The sequence below is a fragment of the Pan paniscus genome, chromosome X (genome assembly GCF_029289425.2).
Source record: "Pan paniscus chromosome X, NHGRI_mPanPan1-v2.0_pri, whole genome shotgun sequence".
Taxonomy (NCBI): domain Eukaryota; kingdom Metazoa; phylum Chordata; class Mammalia; order Primates; family Hominidae; genus Pan; species Pan paniscus.
Genome location: NC_073272.2, coordinates 39,702,021 through 39,716,134, shown reverse-complemented (window position 1 = coordinate 39,716,134; position 14,114 = coordinate 39,702,021). Strand labels below are relative to the sequence as shown.

General features: G+C 34.9%; 1 protein-coding gene across 10 annotated transcripts in view; it reads right to left on the bottom strand.

The window, feature by feature from the left end:
• SYTL5 (synaptotagmin like 5) overlaps positions 1–14,114 on the bottom strand; it is a 222,773-nt gene that overhangs the window by 60,426 nt on the left and 148,233 nt on the right. For all 10 annotated transcript variants that reach the window (XM_034949638.3, XM_034949637.3, XM_034949636.3 and 7 more), the window contains one exon: positions 13,631–13,840. In XM_034949638.3, the coding sequence (XP_034805529.1) occupies positions 13,631–13,840 (210 nt within the window). The remainder of the gene's footprint in view (positions 1–13,630; positions 13,841–14,114) is intronic.

The following is a 14,114-nucleotide window of genomic DNA, read 5'->3' as shown; positions in this document are numbered from 1 at the left end:
TATTAAACATTTGTTGGATGCATAGTTTCCAAATAATTTCTCCCATTCTGTGGGTTGTCTGTTTGCTCTGTTAGTTTCTTTTGCTGTGTAAAATTTTTTAGATTAACTAGGTCTCATTTGTCAATTTTTGTTTTTATTGTAATTACTTTTGAGGAATTAGTAATAATTATTTGCCAAGGCTGATATTCAAAATGATACTTCCTTGGTTTTCTTCTAGAATTTGTATAGCTTGAGGTCTTACACTTAAATATTTAATCAATCTTGAGTTAATTTTTGTATATAGTGAAAAATAGGGGTCTAGTTTCATTCTTCTGCATGTGGCTAGCCAGTTATTCCAGCACCATTTATTAAATAGGGAGTCCTTTATTCATTGATCATATAAATAAAGTTTTATTGAAAGATATCCATGCTCAATTGTTTATGTGTTGTCTTTGGCTGCTTTTGTGCTACAACTGCAAAGCTGAGTGGTTGCAGCGGTAGACCACATAGCTCTCAAAGCCTAAAATATTTGCTCTCTGGTGTTTTATTAAGAAAAAGAAGAGTTTTTAACTTCTGCAGGAGGCAAAGAGTACACAAAAAGAAATAAGAACAAGGGGGAATACTATAGTTCAGTGACTAAAAATTGCTAAATAGTGGCATGCCAAGGCCTTAGATCTTTTTTTTTTTTTTTTTGATATGTTCTTTGGATGTGAGATGGAGTAGATAGCATACTGACAGCAGTTTCATGTGTGACAGAAGAAAGTGGACACATCCAGTCTACATTCTCCAGGAAATGGGCCTCCATATCACTTTTACCATGCATGCTTAGAGCTGCCAACACCTAACACAAATAAGATCTTCCCAGAATTGTTAGTCATTACCTCTTGCTACCCTTGGAGAATAATAACTATAAGTCTTGTATTTGTTCAACTCAGATAATGCACTTGAGTCATTTGTCATTTCAGAGAAAATATCAGAACAGATTGTTGAGATTATGCCTTTGTCACCCTCTCAGGTGTCACGTCTTGTCAGGAGGCAGACAGAAGGCTTGGTAGAACAGGAAACTAATACTTAGTGAGTGCATATCAGTCACCAAGTAATAGGCTAGTCACTTTATATATGGTATCTCTAATTCTCACTATAAGCAATGAAGTATCTATTACTATTACCAATTTACAGACAAGGAAACTAAAGCTCACATAGGTTAAACAATTTGCCCAAAGTTATAAAGGTATTATGTCAGAGACAGGATTTGTATTGAAATCCCACATGCTTTATATTTGGAAAAATTGTCTGAAGAGAACTCATACTTGTCAGCTATAACAGGGCTTTGAGGAAGGGTGAAAACCTGTAGAGTCCAAGGAATAACAAACATAGCATTGCATATGATTGGCTGTGATTGTGGGGTGTGTGTGTTCGTGTGCATGTTTGTGTGTTGAGGGTGGAGTGGTAAGAATACAGAAGGGGTAAAAGACAAAAGAAAATAAAAATGCCACCCACTATAAAATTTATATCCCTCTCTGTCACGTCAATCTAGTATTTGAAAAACACAAGACTTGACATAGACTTTATGCACTCTAAGTCATACTCTGAAGAATGGGCCTGATTAAAATCACAGTGGGCTATACTGATTTGTGAATAATGATTACTGACAGTTCAGGATTTGTTTTGTCCTGGTTTTCTTTAACACTAAACCTCTGGGACTTTTCAAGCCTTCACTTGGAAGCTTATATGAATGTAAAGTCAAATTAAATTATCTATAGTTTTACAGGGGAAAATAGGTAATCTTATCTTAAAAAAGAATAATGACCAAAAGATTCATTTTGCTCCTTTATTTTCTATTAACTACTGGAGACATCTGCAACAAGATATGCTTATTAGATACTCTGAGATAAGATATTAGTTCCTTTCTATTATTCATAAGGAAACTAATTCAAATTTTTTATACATTTATTAATTACAAAGCATTTTTTTTTTTGAGACAGAATCTCACTCTGTCACCCAGGCTGGAGTGCAGTGGCATGCTCTCAGCTCATTGCAACCTCCACCTTCTAGGTTCAAGCGATTCTCCCGCCTCAGCCTCCCGAGTAGCTGGGACTACAGGCATGCCCCATCACACCCGGCTAATTTTTGTATTTTTAATAGAGATGGGTTTTCACCATGTTGGCCAGGCTGATCTCAAACTCCTGACCTCAAGTGATCCGCCCACCTCTGCCTCCCAAAGTGTTGGGATTACAGGTGTGAGCCACCACGCCCGGCCTGCACAGCAAATATTTATTGCATTTCTACTATGTGTCAGGCCCCGGGCTAAGGCTAAGAATACAGAGGTGAAGAAGACAAACAAGGACCTTGGCCATATGAAGATGCTGGTGTACATTTATTCCTTTCTTCCTTTCCAAGCAGGAAAAGTGAAAAGAAACCCCTAGACACATTATGGTGAAACTATAGAGCACTACAGACAAAGGGAACATCTTAAAAGTAGCCAGGAAGGCAAAAGGAAACCTACAAAAGAACCACAATTAGCATGACAGTTGATTTTTAATAGCAATGATGAAATCCAGAAACCAATGACACATCTTCAAAGTGCTGGGAGAAAATACTATCAATCTAGAATTGCATATCCACAGAAATCACTGTTCAAGAATGAGGATGAAATAAAGAAATTTTCAACAAAATGAAAACAGATAATTTATCACCAAATAGATTCTCACTAAAGGAACTTTTAAAGACTATACTTCAGGAGAGGTAAAATAGGTCTGAGGTATAAAAAGAAATGGTGAACAATGAAATTGATAAAATATATAAAAATCTAAACAAACATTGATTTATAAAGAAAAATGAGATGACATAAATTGTTGGATTATACAATAAGAAATGTCTAAAACAAAGGACAAAAATCATGTATCAGCCAGGAAAATAATATTTAGAATTCAAGAATACCAAGTTTCTTTTAGCTATTGATTTGCAAAGTTAAACATAAATGTTATAATTTCCAGGTTAACCACTGAAAATGAAAAAAGCATATAATACGAATACCAGTAGAAAGGATAACATGGGATGAGAAAAATACACTTTAATGAATCTACAGATAAAATAAATAAATGCAAATATTTCAGGAATCACAATGATAATAGAAGTAAATGTAAATATTGCAGTAATCAGTGAGTACAGACTAAACTCTATAATTTAAGAAACAATATTATGAGATTAAATGTTAAAAATTACATATAGTATATATATCAGGTATATGTATATACAGCACATATGTAATGTATGTAGCATATAAGTATAACAAGTATTAAAATACATATAACATATACTATATTTTAAAATAATATATATGCCACATAAAAGAGACTCACCTTAAACATACGGACACAGAAAGGTTTAAAGCCAAATGTTGGAAAAACATGTATGCAGCTATTAACCAAAAGAAATTTGATGTAATTGTATTAATAACAGAAAAAATAGCCTTCAAAGCAAAAACATATTTAGAGATGAAGGGAAGCATAAAGAATACCTCCAAATTAATAAGGAAAAGACCAGCACCTAAAATAAAATTGTGCAATACACATAAATACTCATATCACAGAAAAAGAACCACAAAAAGCTAATAAATATATGAAAAGCTGCTCAACCTCATACTTAAGCAGTAAAATGCAAATTGAAACTATAGGGAGATATTCCTTTATATCTATCGGTTTGGAAAAAATAAAAAATGTTCATGAAGCCAAGTGTTGGTAAGATCATGAAGTAAAGGAAACACTTATACAATGCTAGTGGGGTTTTAATTGTTACAACCACTATAAAAAAGAATTTAACATTATCTTGTCAAGCTGAAAATGCTCATACCGTTTGGTGTGCAATTTCATTCCCAGATGCACAATCTGCCGTAGTCTTCTCAAGCATTTTTGGCAGAGGTCGCAATAAGAAATACATTTTATGTCACAATTCAGAAAATAAATACACACACGTATAAGTATACACATACACACACACACACACACATATATATATGTATATCTATACTGACACTTTTTACTCCACTTTTTTTTAATGTTAGTTACTACCCACCAATGGGTCATGATCCACAGATTAAAAATCCCACCACTTGTTTTTGATGCTAGTTACTACCTACCAATAGGTCATGATCCACAGATTTAAGAATCCCACCGTTGAGTGTACACACTCATACATGTTTGTCAGGCCATATGTATAAGAATGTCATGGCAGCATTTTTTGGTAAAATTATAAACTGAAACAATCTAAATGTCTGTTGACCAGAAAATAGATGCATTAAGGGAATGTAAAAACAGTGTAGATGAACGTAATGTTATTCACACGAACATGGATGTATTTCACAAACATGTTGTTGAGATAAAAACATCACAAAATAATACAGGTAGTATGATTTCCATTTCCATAATATTCAAAAATACAAAACTAGAAAACATGTTACTTAGAGACACATCCAAATGCAGTAAAACCATAAAGTAAAGCAAGGGAATGAAAAATACAAAACAAGATGTTCTAATTCTTAGACTGGGTAACGAATACACAGGGGCTATTTCTATTATTGTTTAAACCATATGTATTATAGAGTATCTTGGATATGTACTATATTTTTAGATTTAAAAATCTTTCTAGTTTATATAGCTATTAAGGTACCATACTCATAGTGAACACCTCATTCTATACAAGCGTGGAGGCACTTGTATATAATTGATAGTTGATGCAAAATAGCATGTCAAGGGACTAAAAATAGCTTCTTGCCATTCAAGAAATCTTTGGGTAAATGTGGGACTACTCCAATATGAATCTTTCCCTTGTAGCTGCACTATGAAAATTTGCTAAATTAGAAGTGATTTTGAAATGACCTATGTGGCAATTACCAATACTCACTCATCAGGCCAAAGATGACCAGATGCTTGTCCCACCTATGGACAAACATGTTGAGATTTTTGCCCATAATAATGAAAAAAAAAAACTCCACATACCATGAGGAATCATGGAGAGTCTCAGTAAGAGGGCACTTGAAAGGATTTACTATAGGATTTGGGTTTATGTTAGTAATTTTCGGGAGAGTTAGATGGAGCAGGGATTTTCTCTGGATTAAGCGATGTCAGAGAGTGGGGACAATTCTATCATTGGTATCTTGATAAATTTTATTTAGAAGGATGGCAGACTAATGCTAGGCTAAAGCTCTAATTGGTAAGAAAGTAGGAGGTTATTCACATTAGTCAAGAAATGGGGATGTTCGGTAATTTGCGGTTTCAACAGTCACCTTGTTTTCATCAACGCTTAGATAAGATTATAAAGTGTTCTTGTTTTGTTTACTTTATTATTGTTGTAGAATGATCTTGTGGGATTCTGGTACCCTGAGACTGCTTGATGTCCAACAGGATAACAGTATGGCCTACCTGTAAGTGCAAGACCAGCTCTTAACATCAAGGGACTAGGTTTGTCAGTGTGAGCCCAGTTTCCAGATGTCAGGGGCCGTATTTCTCTTTCTTATAACAAAGGTGTATACATCGTCTTCTGCACTCTGTGTATGTTCCATCCATCAGTATTATCTTTTTTGAAATCTATTTTACTGATAAACACTCAATATTTTTCATCTATTTCAGTTATATTTTATCCATTGCAGTAAACATTACCAATCAATCAAAAATAAAAATATCAGGATCTTCCTAATTTAAAAAGACAAAGATTCTCACAAGGACATATAGCACGGTAATATGTTGCAACATAGCATGAATATAAGATCTGCCCATCAATGCCATATTAGAAGTATTTCATGTTTTGGCGGGACACAGTGGCTCACACCTATAATACCAGCACTTTGGAAGACTGAGGTGGGTGGATCACTTGAGGTCAGGAATTTGAGACCAGCCTGGCCAACTCAGTGAAACCCCATCTCTACTAAAAATACAACAAAATTAGCCGGGTGTGGTGGCACATGCCTGTAGTCCCAGCCACTTGGGAAACTGAGGCAGGAGAATCACTTGAACCTGGGAGGCAGAGGCTGTAGTGAGTCGAGATCGTGCCACTGCACTCCGGCTTGGGTGACAGAGCAAGACTCCATCTCAAAAAAAAAGAAAAAAAGAAAAAATATTTCATGTTTTGTTCCAACTCATGTTGCTTTTATGTTTGGGGCCTTTCTGAATTCAATTGGGTACTAATTAGAAAAAATGATCATTATGACTGTCTTTGTGTTGGACTGCAACTGCCTCAGCTAACATAACAATGTGGAATTTTGTAGGTATTATTAAGATAGAAAAATGAATTAACTGGCTGTGTCAAGGTCCCTTTTATCATGTTTTTTATAGAGTTTAAAAACTAGGCTTACAATAGCCAACTTGTTACAATCAGAAGGGATTGGAGAAAATGTCAGGGCCTGCTCAGCCCATTATAACAGGTAACCTTCCTCTGTCAGTCCTTGCTGTAATCGTTTCAGTGCTAAAGCAATAAAAGCTCTTTACTTTTACCCAATCCAAAGTAAATGACAATAAAGGTCATTTACTTCCAACTGATTAGAGAGTGAGTCACCTTCTGACTCATCTCATCTCTTAGAGGTCAGGGTGGGAATTTCAATTTTATGGTCTATTAAATATAGAGACAGCTCAGTGGGGCTGCAATATTCTCTCACAACAAACAAAGAGTGTTTGCTGCCAATAAAATATCATTTATGCTTCCGTTTTGAAAACCACTCCATGAATAGCAAACAAGATACTTCCAATACTGAGAGATAGTTTAAGTCTCTAATATCACACAGACTAACAGTTGCAATGTTGGAGAAGTAATGTACTCTGATTTTCAGCTTTAAAAATGAGAAGTAATTTTGATATATCAAATTAAATACTCATCATGTAAATTTCTAGCTGTCACAGAAGGATATAACTAAAAGACAAGTTGTTGTCATAGAAGGGTTAGAATCACACATTGAAAGAGCTGTTTCTTCCTTAAGACATTTTAACGCATCAAGACAGAAATTTATGAATAAAATAATAAACTCATCTTCCTCCTTATACTGTGTAACCATTGAAGATAGTCCATTTTTTATTCAACTTTGTATCCTTAGTCCCTAGTATACTTAACAGGTTATCAATAAATGTGTGGGAAAGATAGATGGATGGGTTAATGAATGGGTTAATTATATAGGTGGATATTTGGGTCTATTAAATTATTGTTACACCAATAAAATTAGTGCAATTGATTCAGAAGTTCTGTATCAATGCATTAACATGTCCCAAGGAAGACACGGAAGTTTTGATTTGTTATTATTTATTCTTATACCCTCTGACAACAACTTATGTTACATCTTTACGTGACAGTTAGGAATTTATTTTGTTCAGAGGGCAAATGCATTTGGCATGGCTCATTTCTTTTTAATCCCATGCTCCTGACAGAAGAAAACCACAATTGTTCTACATTTGTTCCACTTGCTTAAGCCTGATACACTTTAAGTAGAGGCCAACCATTTATTCATCCATTCAATTGTTCATTTGTTTGTTTATCCATTCATCTATCTGTTCATTTAGCAAGTATTCATTGAGTACCTACTATAGACATTATTTTAGGCACTAGAACTACATCAGTGAACAGTACAGATAAAAACTCCTGCCCTTACATTCTAGTGGAGAAAGAAAAATAATAAGATAAATAAGTAAAATATAGAGCATGTAAGTATTAAGGGAAAAACCACAGGAAAGGGTTATATTAATTTGGGTAGGCTAGCTTCTAAAACAATCTCCAAATTCCACTGACTTATATTAAAAGTTAATTTCTCATTAAAATAACCTAAAGTTAATCTGATAAAATGTAGGAGAGCGGTATGAGTGACTTAGGCCTCTAGTTATCATCCGTACTAACTAGCAGATTAGTTGATGGCAAAATGTGTGAATACACAATCTCCTTGGATCTTGTATTGAAAAGTATACCTCAGTAATTACCTTGTAATGATATTTAGATAGATATATTTAGATAGTGATATTTAGAAGTTAAAGATAAAATTCTTCTCCCGGTACAGAAGCTTGAGATGACTTATAATTGATTGAAGAGTTTTTGAGTCACAGTCCCTGGTTACTGTTGTCTAAGTGAGTGAGGGCCTTGGGTGTAAAGAAGAGGGTGAACAAACATGGAATATAAATGACAAAAATAAATACTAACGATCAAATAGTATTTTATAAATTTAGAGAAATAGTTATTGAGAAATTCCCCCATAAATCCTCAGACTCCATAGTTGAGGACTAGCAAATCAGTCATTAGTTAAAATTCAATTTTCTTCTTCATTGCTCTAAAATGGAAAATCTCATCTTGGCAGAATCTGGTGGGAAAAGAGCTGTGTGAAAAAACAAGCAAACAAACAAACAAACAAAAAACTCCAAAACTTTTAAACTCATCCCAACTCTACTAACACACATCTAACTCTTAGCATTCTTGTTTACACTATCCATAAAATATAAAACCAATTGCCTCTCTTATCTAACAGGCATGTTATGAGTCTCTGAAGGAGTATTCCCTATGAGTTTATGTGATCCAGAAACAGATCAGCCCTCATGGGGGCCAAGGTCCCAATTTTGAAATTAGTTCAATCCTTGACTTGATTAAGGTAATCTTAAATATGCAAGAGCCTTATCCTAATTCCCTTTCAGAAGAAAAATGTACATTCTCAATAGAGGCATATTATACAGAGTCTCATTAAGTCCTACCATTTCTTCATATATTTTGGCCATCAATAAAAAACCACTAGGTTTATGGGAAGAAAGACATGACCAAAACCACAAGAAACAATAAACAATAGAAATAGTCCCATAGGGGACTCAGATAACAGATCTATAATTTATACATTTTAACATAATTCCAAATAATTACTTCAAGAAATTACAAGAAAAAAATGAGTAGGTCAGCAGACGGTTAGAAAACATAACAGAGGCAAAATGAAAATTCTAAACCTGAAAAACACAGTAACTGAAGTTAAGAATTAAATGGATGTGTTTAATAGCAAATTAGACACAAAGGCAGGACTCATGAACTGAAATATAGGTCAGACAAAATATACAAACTGAGTTTAGAGATGTAAATGGATAACAAATACAGAAGGGAGCATAAAGATATCTAAAAGATGCTGAATATTACTAAGATGCATATCTTGACTACTTGGCATAGAGGAGACAGATAATGGGGGAAAAGAAATATCTAAAGAGATTCCCTGAGAAGTTTTCAAATATGACAAAAGATATTAATGTACAGGTTCAAGATGTTCTAGGAACATCAAAATAGATAAATACAAAGAAAATCAGACATAGGTTTGTTATAGTAACTGTTGAAAACATGACAAAAAGGGGAAAATATTAAAAACATTTTAAAAATATTACCTTCAAAGGAACAATAATATACTGATAGCTGATTTCCTAATAAAAACACTGGAAATCAGAAGCCAATAGAATCTTCAAATTACTGAAAGTTAATAACATCCAACCTAGGATTCAATAAGCAGTGCAAACATATTTGAAAATTAAGAGTGAAATAAAGCCATGCTAAGAAAAAAATTGAGAGTATTCACCACCAGCAAAGCCACACTAAAGGAAATACTAAAGGGTACCCTTTAGGAAGAAGAAAAATTATTCTGATGGAAGCATAGAGATATAGCAAAGAATAAAGAGCAGTGGAAAGGGTAACTCTGTAGTAAATCTAAATATATAAAGCAAATATAATCAGAACTAAAAGGATAAATAGGAAATCCACAATTATTATTGAGAGAGTTTAGCATACCTTTCTCGATATCTGATTGGATATGCAGATTAAAAATCACTAAGTATATGGAAGACTTGGACAATGCAATTAACAAACATCATTGAATAGAGTTATCTAGGATACTCAAATCAGCCACTGCATAATTCCCATATTAAAATATAAAAATCAGTTTCTAATTCACAGTATGCACAAAAAATAAGTTTCAGGTGGATTATAAGTTTAAAGATAAAAGTTAAGACAATAACAATTATAAAACATCACATAGGAGAATATTTTCATGATTTTGGTGTTAGGGAAAGTTTTCTTCAACAGGATTCAGAAAAAAATCCCTCTAGTAATCCAGGAAAAAATTAACAAATGGAACTACTAAAAAGTAGAGATTTCTGTTCATAAAATGATACCATTAAGACAATGGAAAGCCAAGTCAGGAGGTGAGAGAGGATATCTGCAATATAGGTAACCAACATAGCTTGTACGTAGAATATATAAAGAGCTCCTTCAAATCAGTAAAAGATTATGTTGAAATCCATATATTGTTTATTTCATCACTGTTCATCCTCCCAGATCTGGAGAAGGAAGTTTGCTGATGACATAAAGGACTAAGAAAAATTTATTTATGTGAGATAAAGAATTGAGAATAATTGCTTAAGTAAATCAAAATAACGTATCCAAAGTAAGTAATAAAAGAACTTAAAAGATTCGTTTCTTTAAAACTGTTTATCTAAAGCAATATACAGATTCAATGCATTCTCTGTTAAGATACCAATTACATTTTTCACAGAACTGCAAAAAACAATCTTAAAATTTACATGGAACCACAAAAGACCCAGAATAGCCAAAGCTGTCCTGAGCAAAAAGAAAACTAGAGGAATCACGTTACCTGACTTCAAATTATACCACAGAACTATAATTTCTGTTTTTATGCTGTATAGCATACACAAATCAGCATGGTACTAGTATAAAAACAGATTCAAAGACCGATGGAACCGAATAAAAAACGAAGAAACATATACATACATCTACAGTGAGCTCATTTTCCACAAAGGTGCCAGAATCATACATTGGGGAAAGGAGAGTCTCTTCAACAAGTGGTGCTGGGATAACTGGATATCCACATGCATAGAATGAATCTAGACCCATATCTCTCACCACATACAAAAATCAAATCAGAGTGGATTAAATACTTAAATCTAAGACCTCAAACTATGAAACTACTATAAGAAAACTTTGCAGAAAAATCTCTAGGACATTGGTCTGGGCAAGCACTTTTTGAGAAATACCCCACAAGCACAGGCAATCAAAGCAAACATGAACAAATAGGATCATATCAAGTTAAAAAGCTTCTGCACAGCAAAGGATACAGTCAACAAAGTGAAGAGACAACTTGCAGAATGGGAGAAAATATTTGCAAAGTACCCATCTGACAAGGGATTAATAATCAGAATATATAAGGAGCTTGAACAACTCTACAAAAAATCTAATAATCTGATTAGGAAGAAATCTAATAATCTGATTAAAATGGGCAAATGAACTGAACAGACATTTCTCAAAAGAAGACATACAAATGGCAAACACGCATATGAAAAGGTGTTCAACAACATTGATCATCAGATAAATGCATGACAAAACTACAATGAGCTATTATCTCACTCCAGTTAGAATGGCTTTTATCCAAAAGACAGGCAATAACAAATGCTGGTGAGAATGTAGAGGAAAAGGAACTCTCACACACTGTTGGTGAAAATGTAAATTAGTACAACTAGGAGAACGGTTTGGAGGTTCCTTAAACTACTAAAAATGGAGCTACCATATGATCTAACAATCCCACTCCTAGGTATATACCCAAAAGAAAAGAAATCAGTATATTGAAGAGATATCTGCACTCCCATGTTTACTGCAGCACTATTCACAATAGCCAAGATTTGGAAGCAACCTAAGTGCTCATCAACAGATAAATGGATGAAGAAAATGTGGTACATATACACAGTGGAGTACTATTCAGCTATAAAAAGGAATGAGATCTAGTCATTTGCAACAACGTGGATGAAAATAGAGGCCATTATATTAAGTGAAATAAGCTAGGCACAGAAAGACAAACTTTACATGTTCTCACTTATTTGTGGGAGCTAAAAATTAAAACAATTTAACTCATGGACATAGAGAGTGGAAGGATGGTTACCAGAGGCTGGGAAGGGTAGTGGGGGTCAAGGGAAGTGGAGATGGCTAACAGGTATAAAAATAGTTGACAGAATAAATAAGATCTAGTACTTGATAGCATAACTGGGTGACTATAGTCAATAATAATTTAATTTTACATTTAAAAATAACTAAAAGAGTATAGTTGGATTGTTTGTAACACAAAGGATAAATTCTTGAGGTAATAGATACTCCATTTACCCTGATGTAATTATTACATATTGCAAGCCTGTATCAAAATATCTCATGTACCCCATAAATATATATACCTGCTATGTATTCACAAAAATTAAAAACTAAAGAAAAGAAAAATAACCCTACTTATCTCAATCCAGTATTAAAACATAGTTTGAATTGCTCTATTCAGGATCACTTTTGTGAAACAGTACAGGGAACATAACATTGGCTAAAAATGTAAGCACTGAATATAGGCGTCTTCAACAGAACAGTAGTCCTCATTTAGAGAAGATGAAAATGAAAGATCACTTCTACTATCTCACTATTTACTTTTCCTCCCAAGACAGCCCCTAAACTACTGTAACAGGATGAGTTAACTAGGCAAAAAACAAAACAAAAACCAATGAATTGGATTCACAGGAAAGGTAGATGAACACTCAGCTGCCTTGAGATGAGATTATGAGGCACCTCCCAGAGCAGAGGAGACAGACACTGGGAGGGATAAAACATACCAGTGGATTCAGGGGAAATTTCTCAAAAGGAGGGGAGCAGTAGAGACTGAATCAGACTAAGACTGGTTTAACTGAACTGAGAAAACAATGACTCTTGGCTTTCACCCAAGTTGGCAAAGTGAAATTTGTGCTTACTGCACTCCCACAGGCTAAACAGAGAGGCAAATGGGAAGGTTCTCTCCCTTCATTCTTTCTCAAGGAATGAGAAAGAATTTGGAGGAAATTCGGTTTGGAGGAAATTTGGGAAGTACTCCAGCTTTGCTTGTCAGCTGATGTGCAGAGCAGGCTGAACATGTGAGAATCATATTGCCAGTCACCTCAAATGTCTAAGAATGTCTCAGGGAAATTATCTATGCCCTCTGAGGAGCCACGTGAAGCCAAGAGGGGCCCTGAGACAAGGATGCTCAGGGGAAGTTTTGAAATACAGAAAGAGTGGCCGGGTGCAGTGGCTCATGCCTGTAATCCTAGCACTTTGGGAGGCCAAGGCTGGAGGATCCCTTGAGTCCAGGAGTGCAAGACCAGCCTGGACAACACAGCAAGACCCTGCCATTCAATTAGCTGCGTGTAGTGGTGCATGCCTGTAGTCTCAGCTATTCTGGAGGCTGAGATGAGTGGATCACTTGAGCCCAGGAGGTCGAGGCTTCAGTGAGCCATGATAACAGCCACTACACTCCAGCCAGGGTGAGAGTGAGACCCTGTCCCTAAAATAATAATATTAATAATGATTAAAAAGAAAGAGATATGGTTCAGTGAGGCTTCCAATTTTACAATGCTTTGCAATTTTTAAAAAAATATTCTTTCTGTATCTCTCTCTCTCTCTCTCTCTCACATACACACACACACACACACCCCAGAGCCCTGCCAAGGCATTGCTAAGCCTGTGATTGGGCTGTAATTTCACCTGCACTCTCTATCCTTAAACTTAAAATACTCTTTTTCTCTTTTGCTTTCCCCACTCCAATCCCTTCAGTCATCAATCTCCACTTTCCATGAAAAATCAAGAAACTCACGCGATTTTGTCACAGACAGTGCACTTCCAGCTGCCATCGGGGCCTGCAACTCGACACTCCCTGCATACCCTCAGTGAGCAAGCCTGACAAGGGTCTCCCCGGTCAAAGATTAGGCCCAGGTTTCTGTGACAGTGAACACAAACTCTGCTGGCCTCTTGTTGAGTTTTCCCACTTCTACGTTTTGCTTCTAAGAGTTCATTTTTCAGCTTCCTGAAAGAAGAGGGGAAAAAAAATCACTTAAAAAAAACAAACAGGAGCAGAGATATCTACAATGTCTAAAACAATGTCTAAAATAGATAGAATATTTGCCTCAAATAAGGCTGCTTTAAACTGGGGACCACCATGCAATCTCACTTAGAATTTTGAAAAGGTGCCTATTTGGTGTCGCTAGTTTCAATTCAAATCTCTTTAATCAAGAGATATTTTCATTTGGAAGGACATTTGAATCAAGGAGTTAGAGCCAAATATTTTCAGGAAATACAAT